The following is a 12,500-nucleotide window of genomic DNA, read 5'->3' on the forward strand; positions in this document are numbered from 1 at the left end:
CCTCTGGCCTGCACTGTGCACCTCTGGCCTGCACTATGCACGTTTGGCCGAAACTGTGCACCTCTGGCCTGCATTGTGCACCTCTTTTTCTTCTTCTTGATAGTAGGTGCAGTTTGCATGAAGGATTTGTCCTTCCGATGACTGTACCAGTACACGTGTTGGGAGACGTGTTTATGTTGAGGATGATGAGTTTCAAAGGTGTTTGTTACGTTGTGGTGTAGACAGAGGAGCGGCGACTAGAACAGAGGTGGATGTTAGAGGGAGACTTGCCGCACCGTAGGGCGGTGTGTTGTGTTTATGGCGTCAGCTGATCCATGGTGCTGCGACGAGGCAGTTGTTTTCTGTGTTTAGCTGTTGGTGGCGCCAGGTATAAATGTGGCGCGGGTCAGATGTGACCCAATTTGTTGGTCGACTGGAGATATTTAGCCAGTGCTTTGACTATTTGGTATTTTTCCTGTAACAAGAGGTCACCTCCTCCTCCTAATATATGATCGATGGTAAAGGGTATTTTTAGTTAAATACTTGTTTGAAATTTACTCTGGCACTATGATGTCGGAGACAGTGAAGGAGACAGTGTTCGATGGTTTCAGGCACCTGACAGTGGATGCAGAGTTCGTTGATGTCTGTTCTGTACTTAGAGCTGTGTGCTGCTAGTTTGGTGTGTCCCAGCCTTAATCTGGTCATCGCTATATCAATTTCTCTGCTTTTATATCTGACATGTTTCCAAGTTTCCCATTTCCTTTTACTGGACCCATAGTACAAAGGTGAGCATGACGCCTGGCAGTTTGTTGTTGTTGTTGTTTATTTAGGGGCAACGACGATCGAGGGTACGCCCCAACGTACCCGTTAAGGGTTGATCGCGAAGCCAGGAAAGGTGAAACGCCAAGCCAAATCGCGAAACAAGTGACATCAATCACTGAAAATTAATACGCCATGTGGCAAAGTAACGCAGACAGGCAGATGATTGGGGAGCCCCAGGAGTCCCTCAGGGTGACAAGCACCGGCCCCGCCCCACACAGAGAACACCAGGGAGCAAAACCAAAACTCGGCCCCCAACCAAAACGCAAAAGTCATCCAGTGTCCCCCGGCAGAGCAGAAACCGGCCGCCCACCACGGCTGAGGGCACACCAGAAGCCCACCAAGACCCACCAACCCCCGGCACCTCTCGGCCAAGCCGGGCCCCGAACATCGTCACACCGTCGGGAGAACCAGCCAGAACACGCCAAAAAGAAAAAACTCTATCAACAATCCCGTGACCCAAGGCGATATGTGCGCCAGGCGTCAGACAATCGGACCGCTCAAGAGGGAGGCCAAAAGGCAGTAGCAAAGCCAAAACGCGAAAACAAGACGTGAACAGGCGGCTCCCAGGCAGAGGAGGTGTCCTGACGTCCGCTAGGCGTCAAGGTTGAACCAGGAGTCCGAAGAAGGATGTGATGAAGTTTATTATTGACTCTAAGTGATGCTGAATCTAAGTAATGCTGACTCTAAGTACTCACCTAGTGGTGATTGCGGGGGTTGAGCTCTGGCTCTTTGGTCCCGTTTCTCAACCATCAGTCAACTGGTGTAAAGGTTCCTGAGCCTATTGGGTTCTATCAAATCTACATTTCAAACTGTGTATGGAGTCAGCCTTCACCACATCACTGCCTAATGCATTCCACCTGTTATCTAGTCTAACACTGAAAAAAATTCTTTCCAATGTCTCTGTGGCTCATTTGGGTTCTAAGTTTCCACCAGTGTACCCTTGTCAGTGTTCCACCCGTGCTAAACAGTTTGTCTTTGTCCACCCTGTCAAGTCAACTGAGAATTTTGTAGGTGGTTATCATGTCTCCCCCTTACTTCCCTGCCTTCCAGGGATGTGAAGTTTAGCTCCTGAAGCATTTCCTCGTAGCTGAAATACAGCGGTATTAAATTTCAGGTAACTTGATCAGTTAATAACGGAGTTATAGGAGTAAAGCAAGGCGGAGGACAAGAACTGGAGCTCGCTAATTGCTTTGATCTGTTTTACTACGTCAGAAATATAGCGGTTTTAAATTTCTGGGAAATTGGGCTGATAGTAGTGAATTTACTTGAGTAAACTAAGGCGGAGGATGGGAGCTAGAACCCGGTTACTTTTTTTGTGTTTTCTTACTGTGTCTTGAATAAGGATTGGATAAGGGTATGACTGTTCTAAATTGGGCTACTAGTAGTAAATATAATAGTTGAGAGTTGGGTTCAAGAAGTAACATCAGATGAACTTTTTAAAAATATCTTCTCAAGTCCGTAGAGTCTATTTTTCTCCATAAGAACGCTTTTAAAACCGCAGGTGTAAGTAAAACTCTGAAAATAAATAGAGCTGGGTCCAAGAATTAACATCGGATATTGGGAATTACTTAAGAAACTCTTAATGGACGTTTTTTTTCCTGAAAATGTATTCTGATTTTTTTTTTTAATAAAACTGGACTTAAAAAAAACTTCCATCTTAACCTGGATATATTCGGCATTAAACGGGAGACAGCTTTACATGGACACAAAACAAAACGTTACTGCTAAGGGGTCTATTTTCCTTAACAAAACTTCTATGAACATTTTCTCTGAAAATGGACTTAATTCGATTTTAACTAAAAACGAGTCTCTGAACGAAATTCATCCTGAAAACAGGTGGCAGGTTAGTTGGAAGTGAAACTGACAAATTATCCCTGAAACCCCTGACGGCTTAGCGAGTAATTGGCTGAAAAAACAAAATTACTAAGCCTTACATCCCCACTACTCACAACCTTACCTCGTATACGCTAATGCAAGAAGTACCAACTCCCTCCTGCGGGTACACCTCGTGTGGGTACACCTCGTGTGGGTACACCACTTGTTGGTACACCTTCTGTGGGTACACCTCGTGTGGGTACACCTCTTGTTGGTACACCTTCTGTGGGTACACCTCGTGTGGGTACACCTCGTGGCGGTACACCTCTTTTTGGTACACCTTGTGTGGGTACACCTCGTGTGGGTACACCTCGTGGCGGTACACCTCTTGTTGGTACACCTTGTGTGGGTACACCTCGTGTGGGTACACCTCGTGTGGGTACACCTCGTGGGTACACATCGTGGGTACACCACGTGGGTACACTTCGTGTGGGTACACCTCGTGTGGGTACACCACGTGGGCACACCTCGTGTGGGTACAACTCGTGTGGGTACAACTCGTGTGGGTACACCTCGTGTGGGTACACCTCGTATGGGAACACCTCATGGGTGCACCTCATGTGGGTGTACCCACAAAAGGTGTACCGCATCAATCCTCTCTACTAATCTTATTTTATACTCAATCCAACAGTTCAATTATATATATATAACAAATGCCCCAGGACATGTGTGAATTCATTTTTTGATAAGGGTTCAGGACTTAATAAGAGTTCAGGACTTGATAAGGTGACCAGGACTTGATAAGGGTCCAGGACTTAATAAAGTGACCCGGACTTACCTCATAAATACCTCATGATATGCATAATCTTGCCTCATAAACACTTCATTTCCGTGATCTTGCCTCATAAACACTCTGTGCTGCCTCATAAACACTCTGTGCTGCCTCATAAACACCCAGTGCTGCCTCATAAACACCCGGTGCTGCCTCATATACACTCTGTGCTGCCTCATAAACACTCTGTGCTGCCTCATAAACACCCAGTGCTGCCTCATAAACACCCGGTGCTGCCTCATATACACTCTGTGCTGCCTCAAAAACACCCTATGCTGCCTCATAAACACCCTGTGCTGCCTCATATACACCCTGTGCTGCCTCATAAACACCCTGTGCTGCCTCATAAACACCCTGTGCTGCCTCATAAACACCCAGTGCTGCTTCATAAACACTCTGTGCTGCCTCATAAACACTCTGTGCTGCCTCATAAACACCCAGTGCTGCTTCATAAACACTCTGTGCTGCCTCATAAACACTCTGTGCTGCCTCATAAACACCCTGTGCTGCCTCATAAACACCCTGTGCTGCCTCATAAACACTCTGTGCTGCCTCATAAACACTCTGTGCTGCCTCATAAACACCCAGTGCTGCCTCATATACACCCTGTGCTGCCTCATAAACACTGTGCTGCCTCATAAACACCCAGTGCTGCCTCATAAACACCCTGTGCTGCCTCATAAACACCCTGTGCTGCCTCATAAACACCCTGTGCTGCCTCATAAACACCCAGTGCTGCCTCATAAACACTCTGTGCTGCCTCATAAACACTCTGTGCTGCCTCATAAACACCCTGTGCTGCCTCATAAACACTCTGTGCTGCCTCATAAACACTCTGTGCTGCCTCATAAACACTCTGTGCTGCCTCATAAACACCCTGTGCTGCCTCATAAACACTCTGTGCTGCCTCATAAACACTCTGTGCTGCCTCATAAACACCCTGTGCTGCCTCATAAACACTCTGTGCTGCCTCATAAACACTCTGTGCTGCCTCATAAACACCCTGTGCTGCCTCATAAACACTCTGTGCTGCCTCATAAACACCCTGTGCTGCCTCATAAACACTCTGTGCTGCCTCATAAACACCCTGTGCTGCCTCATAAACACTCTGTGCTGCCTCATAAAAACCCTGTGCTGCCTCATAAACACCCTGTGCTGCCTCATAAACACTCTGTGCTGCCTCATAAACACTGTGCTGCCTCATAAACACTCTGTGCTGCCTCATAAACACTGTGCTGCCTCATAAACACTCTGTGCTGCCTCATAAACACTCTGTGCTGCCTCATAAACACCCTGTGCTGCCTCATATACACCCTGTGCTGCCTCATAAACACTCTGTGCTGCCTCATATACACCCTGTGCTGCCTCATAAACACCCTGTGCTGCCTCATAAACACCCTGTGCTGCCTCATATACACCCTGTGCTGCCTCATAAACACTCTGTGCTGCCTCATATACACCCTGTGCTGCCTCATAAGCACTCTGTGCTGCCTCATAAACACCCTGTGCTGCCTCATAAACACCCTGTGCTGCCTCATAAACACCCTGTGCTGCCTCATAAACACCCTGTGCTGCCTCATAAACACTCTGTGCTGCCTCATAAACACTCTGTGCTGCCTCATAAACACCCTGTGCTGCCTCATAAACACCCTGTGCTGCCTCATATACACCCTGTGCTGCCTCATAAACACCCTGTGCTGCCTCATAAACACTCTGTGCTGCCTCATAAACACCCTGTGCTGCCTCATAAACACCCTGTGCTGCCTCATAAACACCCTGTGCTGCCTCATAAACACTCTGTGCTGCCTCATAAACACCCAGTGCTGCCTCATAAACACCCTGTGCTGCCTCATAAACACCCTGTGCTGCCTCATATACACCCTGTGCTGCCTCATAAACACCCTGTGCTGCCTCATAAACACTCTGTGCTGCCTCATAAACACCCTGTGCTGCCTCATAAACACCCTGTGCTGCCTCATATACACCCTGTGCTGCCTCATAAACACCCTGTGCTGCCTCATAAACACCCTGTGCTGCCTCATAAACACCCTGTGCTGCCTCATAAACACCTTGTGCTGCCTCATAAACACCCTGTGCTGCCTCATAAACACCCTGTGCTGCCTCATAAACACTCTGTGCTGCCTCATAAACACCCTGTGCTGCCTCATAAACACCCTGTGCTGCCTCATAAACACTCTGTGCTGCCTCATAAACACTCTGTGCTGCCTCATAAACACCCTGTGCTGCCTCATAAACACCTTGTGCTGCCTCATAAACACCCTGTGCTGCCTCATAAACACTCTGTGCTGCCTCATAAACACTCTGTGCTGCCTCATAAACACCCTGTGCTGCCTCATAAACACTCTGTGCTGCCTCATAAACACCCTGTGCTGCCTCATAAACACTCTGTGCTGCCTCATAAACACTCTGTGCTGCCTCATAAACACTCTGTGCTGCCTCATAAACACCCTGTGCTGCCTCATAAACACCCTGTGCTGCCTCATAAACACTCTGTGCTGCCTCATAAACACTCTGTGCTGCCTCATAAACACTCTGTGCTGCCTCATAAACACTCTGTGCTGCCTCATAAACACTCTGTGCTGCCTCATAAACACCCTGTGCTGCCTCATAAACACCCTGTGCTGCCTCATAAACACTCTGTGCTGCCTCATAAACACCCTGTGCTGCCTCATAAACACTCTGTGCTGCCTCATAAACACCCTGTGCTGCCTCATAAACACCCTGTGCTGCCTCATAAACCCCTTGTGCTGCCTCATAAACACCCTGTGCTGCCTCATAAACACTCTGTGCTGCCTCATAAACACCCTGTGGTACCTCATAAACACTGTGCTGCCTCATAAACACCCTGTGCTGCCTCATAAACACCCTGTGCTGCCTCATAAACACCCTATGCTGCCTCATAAACACTCTGTGCTGCCTCATAAACACCCTGTGCTGCCTCATAAACACCCTGTGCTGCCTCATAAACACTCTGTGCTGCCTCATAAACACCCTGTGCTGCCTCATAAACACCCTGTGCTGCCTCATAAACACTCTGTGCTGCCTCATAAACACCCTGTGCTGCCTCATAAACACTCTATGCTGCCTCATAAACACCCTGTGCTGCCTCATAAACACCCTGTGCTGCCTCATAAACACCCTGTGCTGCCTCATAAACACCCTGTGCTGCCTCATAAACACTCTGTGCTGCCTCATAAACACTCTGTGCTGCCTCATAAACACTCTGTGCTGCCTCATAAACACCCTGTGCTGCCTCATAAACACTCTGTGCTGCCTCATAAACACCCTGTGCTGCCTCATAAACACTCTGTGCTGCCTCATATACACCCTGTGCTGCCTCATAAACACCCTGTGCTGCCTCATAAACACTCTGTGCTGCCTCATATACACCCTGTGCTGCCTCATAAACACCCTGTGCTGCCTCATAAACACTCTGTGCTGCCTCATAAACACCCAGTGCTGCCTCATAAACACCCTGTGCTGCCTCATAAACACTCTGTGCTGCCTCATAAACACCCAGTGCTGCCTCATAAACACCCTGTGCTGCCTCATAAACACTCTGTGCTGCCTCATAAACACCCAGTGCTGCCTCATAAACACCCTGTGCTGCCTCATAAACACCCTGTGCTGCCTCATAAACACCCTGTGCTGCCTCATAAACACTCTGTGCTGCGGTCTTGCTGTGGGGAAATCTTATAGTGATTGATTTGATTATTAATTTAATTAAGAGAATTTATTTAATTAAATTTATTATTTATTTATTACTGGTGAGTGGTCATTTTATAATTTATTATCACCAGTAAACTTCCCTTCACACGTTTTGGGCGGATTCATAGTTCTGTTTATCACACCGTAATGAAACCGTTGATATTAATTAATTACTAAACTGCAATTAGATAGTTAGTAGTATTGGTACAAATGTGATATTGATGATTTAAACTGTCTCAGCTGATTCGGTTGTGCTGACTGGTCATCAGATTTCATCGGACAGGTGTTCTCTGTACTGGACAGGTATTAATGGCTCGGACAGATGTTGTCCGTATCGGACAGGTATTAATGGTGTCTGGGTGGTCTTGGGATATAAGAGATCAATTGTTGTGTTATGCGTGTTCACAAATTACCTGCGGAGTTGTTACATAGTAACATATATATAACTACCGGCAACACGCATTTGTGACAAACTTATTACTTAACTGTGATGGCTTACCCTTGTGGGTGGTGTTTCCTCTCACCTTAACGATACATTCCTACACTAATAAATGACCAAAAATTTCGTGTAATAGAATAACTGGAAAGCTGGAGGATTTTATATTAAATTAACCAGAAACCGTTTTCTTGTGTATTTCAGGGCTAATCAAAGTATTTTTTAACGTTTTGTTTCTGTGAATAGTTCCATTTCTCCGACCCTACCCATCAATATTGGTGTTCCACATGGCAGCATATTTGGCCCTCTCCTCTTTCTTATCTACATTAATGACCTTCCAAATGCCTCTCAACACCTCACCCCAATTTTATTTGCTGATGACACAACCTTCATTTTCTCTAGTCCTGACCCTCTTACTCTGAATGATACAGTGAATATTGATCTAACTAAAGTCCATCTTTGGCTAACTGCTAACAAACTCACCCTTAATTAAAATTAACATTGACAAAACCTTCTATATTTTGTTTGGTAATAAATCCTCAGATCAAATTGATCTAAGAATAAACAATATCCAAATTAGCAACAAAGTAGATGGTAAATTCCTTGGTGTTCTCATAGATAACAAGCTGAATTTCTAGGGACACAACTATATAAATAAAAATGGAAATGTTCGTTAGTGCATAACCACTAATCTCCAAAAGTTCTTCACCGATTGCTTTGAAATTTTTACACAGCGTTCCATTCGCATCCGCGCAGGTTTTTATGTACATACTATATAGATGTCACGTCTATGACGGTGAAATAACATGCTTTTTCTGAAAAACTGTGTTTTTTCATGTGTTTTTCATGTGAGGGAAATCTTCGAAACTTTTTACCGATTCCTTTGAAATTTTGACACAACTTTGCATTCAAATAGACGCGTCTTTTTATATACCTACTATATACATGCCTCACCTTTGACAGGAAAAAACATATTTAAAAAAAAAACGGCGCTATCTGTTGGACGTAAGCGAAACACACGCTGTAATCTCCGAAAGTTCTTCACCGATTGCTTTGAAATTTTGACACAACTTTACATTCGAATAGACACGTCTTTTTATATACCTACTATATTGATGCCACCCCTGTGACAGGTAAAAACATTTGTTTTGTTTTAAAACAGCGCCATCTGTTGCACATAATAGCAACATGCACGCTATACTAAATATGTCACGAATTCCATTTTAATGTTTCCAATTGCATTGATAAATTTTATTTCATAGATTTCGACTTATTTGATTTGTTATTTAATTATTTTGTGTGACAATGTGTTCGAATTGAGCTGCGTTGTTTACCTTACCACTCATTTCGTAAGTATAAGTATAGATGTCACACCTGTGACACGTAAAACTATGCTTTTCTTGAAAAACAGCGCCATCTATTGCATGTAAGATTAACACACATTCTATACTCAATATGTTACAATTCCATTTTGATGTTTCTGATTGCACTGATAAATTGAATTTTCATAGATTTTGATATATTTTCATTTTGATTTAATTATTTTGTGTAAATTGCATTGGAATTGAGCTGTGCTGTTTACCATACTGTTCATTTCGTGAGTATAGTTTATTTTCTTATTTTTTCATATTTTCATTTCATTTTTTAACTGTTTTTCTTATATTTCAGTGATGGGAACATCAGATCACTTGATGTTCCCAATTATCTGATGGGAACATCAGACAGTTTGGGAAGGCATCGGACGAGGGAGTGGGGAATGGGGAAGTATGAGGATGACGAGGGGACGGAAGTGAGAGATGGTGAAGAGGACAAGGGGACAAAGGAGGGGATAATGGTCGGGAAGGACGAGGGGACAGGGGAGTTTGGGATGGTGGGGATGAGGGGATGGGGGGAATTGAGAATGGTGGGGAGGACAAAAGGACAGGGGAGTGGGGCATGGTGGGAAGGAAGAGGGGATGGTGGAGTGGGGAATGGTGGGGAGGACGAGGGGACAGGGAAGGTTGCTAAGCCTCAGCAACGCGTGGCCGGGTACTGCTAGTTCTAAATATATACAAAAAAGTTTCTAAAACTGTTGGCATTCTTTCTAAGATCAGATATTATGTACCACGCCCAGCCCTGGTGACACTCTATTATTCTCTCATCTATCCTTACCTCAATTTTGATATTTGTGCTTGAGGTTCTACTACACAAAATCATTTACATCCTCTGCTTACTCAAGACAAAGCTGTTATTAGAAGAATATTAAACTCCGTCCGCAGACAGCACTTGGTATCGTTACTTAAATCTTTTAATATGTTAGATGTTAAGTCACTGCACATACTCTCATGTGAACTCTATATTTTAAAAACTCTGAACTGTAATGTCAATCCTGACCTTATATGCTGCCTAGAAGAGTGTAATAGAACCCATGGGCACCACACTAGAAACAAATACTTATTTGATATTCCAAGAGTAGGACTTAACCACATTAGAAATGCTCTACAAATCAAGGGACCAGAATGATGAATGACCTTTCCAATCATGTCAAAGGCTGTACCTGTCTCAACCAGTTTAAGAGAAAAACTAAATACTACCCAATAAACATGTAACCTGCCTTACCCCCAAAATGTCAACCTATGTTTTGCTATTTTAAAACAATACTGTTGTTGACCAACTTGAATAACTGCTGATCTCAGCCATTTTTCCTCCTTTTTCAACTCAATTTTTGCTTTGATTTCAATAAGTATTAAGTTTTCGTCTAAATTATTTTTTTCGCACATCTTGCCCGAAGCGCTGTGAACATTAGCGGCTTTAGGCATAGAATGTACTTGGTCTATCTATAAATCCAACATTATGTTTGTAACTCATCTTGAATGTATGTATTTTTACCTAAATTAACATTTGATTTGATTGATTTGTTTAATTTGTTTATTTAAAGGCTAACTAAAGTATTTATTAGCAACTTTAACTTATGCTCATTAATAACATTTTATAGCTGTTATATAAGAGTTTTATATTTGATGTGAGAATTTCCCACACTTGCCTGTTTACAGATCGCCATGTCCCCGGTCAATAACGAGCGTCACTCACAACCACCTCATTGTCTCCTCACGCAGGCGGGCGCCCATAGCATCGTTGGAGTGCATGGAGGATCTAGCAGGCTGTGGTGGCGACCATGTTTCCACTCGCAGCGACTCTCAGGCCATTGTCTCCAGGCAGTCGTCCCTCGCCACCAGTCTCCGCTACAAGCCCCTGGGGAAGTCTGGCCTCCGCGTCTCCCAGCTGGGCCTGGGTGAGTACTGTCTCCCACCTGGGCCTGGGTGAGTACTGTCTCCCAGCTGGGCCTGGGTGAGTACTGTCTCCCAGCTGGGCCTGTGTCAGTACTCTCTCCCAGCTGGGCCTGGGTGAGTACTGTCTCCCAGCTGGGCCTGGGTCAGTACTCTCTCCAAATCTGCAATCCCATATATTTCCCATATTTTTTTTAAATAAACACAAACTCTTGTTCTAATTATTTCCCGATAAAATATTTCCTCTAAAAATAGTTTCCTCTCATTTTCTCCCCCGTGAAATATTTCTCGTGTTAATATCTCTCGGCTGTGCAATTGCCAGCAATACTTTCGCCTACTTAATGCATTTTCTTGCAATCAAATTTATTACTGAGTTTGTGAGTTGTTTTGCAATTCGTTATGTGAAAATTTGTGGTCTCAGGCAGACCTCCACACCTACCATGGGGGAGGCTTAATGCCTCCAAACATGCAGCCCAAACATGCAGACACAAACATACAGACCAAACATGCAAACCATACACATGATACAGTGTTGCCAACACACACCATACACATGATACAGTGTTGCCAACACACACCACCAACACACGTCTGTCTGTCTGTCTGTCTCTCTGTCTCTCTGTCTCTCCGTCTGTCTGTCTGTCTGTCTGTCTGTCTGTCTGTCTGTCTGTCTGTCTGTCTGTCTGTCTGTCTGTCTGTCTGTCTGTCTGTCTGTCTGTCTGTCTGTCTCTCTGTCTGTCTCTCCGCCCGTCTATACTCACCTAGTTGTACTCACCTAGTTGTGTTTGCGGGGGTTGAGCTCTGGCTCTTTGGTCCCGCCTCTCAACCGTCAATCAACAGGTGTACAGATTCCTGAGCCTATTGGGCTCTATCATATCTACACTTGAAACTGTGTATGGAGTCAGCCTCCACCACATCACCTCCTAATGCATTCCATTTGTCAACCACTCTGACACTAAAAAAGTTCTTTCTAATATCTCTGTGACTCATTTGGGCGCTCAGTTTCCACCTGTGTCCACTAATGCGTGTGTCCCTTGTGTTAAATAGCCTGTCTTTATCTACCCTATCAATTCCCTTGAGAATCTTGAATGTGGTGATCATGTTCCCCCTAACTCTTCTGTCTTCCAGCGAAGTGAGGTTTAATTCCCGTAGTCTCTCCTCGTAGCTCATACCTCTCAGCTCGGGTACTAGTCTGGTGGCAAACCTTTGACCCTTTTCCAGTTTAGTCTTATCCTTGACTAGATATGGACTCCATGCTGGGGCTGCATACTCCAGGATTGGCCTGACATATGTGGTATACAAAGTTCTGAATGATTCTTTACACAAGTTTCTGAATGCCGTTCGTATGTTGGCCAGCCTGGCATATGCCACTGATGTTATCCTCTTGATATGTGCTGCAGGAGACAGGTCTGGCGTGATATCAACTCCCAAGTCTTTTTCTTTCTCTGACTCCTGAAGAATTTCCTCTCCCAGATGATACCTTGTATTTGGCCTCCTGCTCCCTGCACCTATCTTCATTACATTACATTTCGTCGGGTTAAACTCTAACAACCATTTGTTCGACCATTCCTTCAGTTTGTCTAGGTCTTCTTGAAGCCCCAAACAGTCCTCTTCTCTCTTA

The 12,500-nt window shown here is 44.7% G+C and overlaps 1 protein-coding gene across 7 annotated transcripts in view; it reads left to right on the forward strand.

Annotated features, from left to right (window-relative positions):
• The window catches only part of LOC123762644 (potassium voltage-gated channel subfamily A regulatory beta subunit hyperkinetic), a 215,931-nt gene that overhangs the window by 127,979 nt on the left and 75,452 nt on the right, over window positions 1-12,500 (forward strand). For all 7 annotated transcript variants that reach the window (XM_045749344.2, XM_069340003.1, XM_069340010.1 and 4 more), the window contains one exon: window positions 10,709-10,884. In XM_045749344.2, the coding sequence (XP_045605300.1) occupies window positions 10,709-10,884 (176 nt within the window). The remainder of the gene's footprint in view (window positions 1-10,708; window positions 10,885-12,500) is intronic.

This window comes from Procambarus clarkii, chromosome 5 (genome assembly GCF_040958095.1).
Source record: "Procambarus clarkii isolate CNS0578487 chromosome 5, FALCON_Pclarkii_2.0, whole genome shotgun sequence".
NCBI classification, from domain to species: domain Eukaryota; kingdom Metazoa; phylum Arthropoda; class Malacostraca; order Decapoda; family Cambaridae; genus Procambarus; species Procambarus clarkii.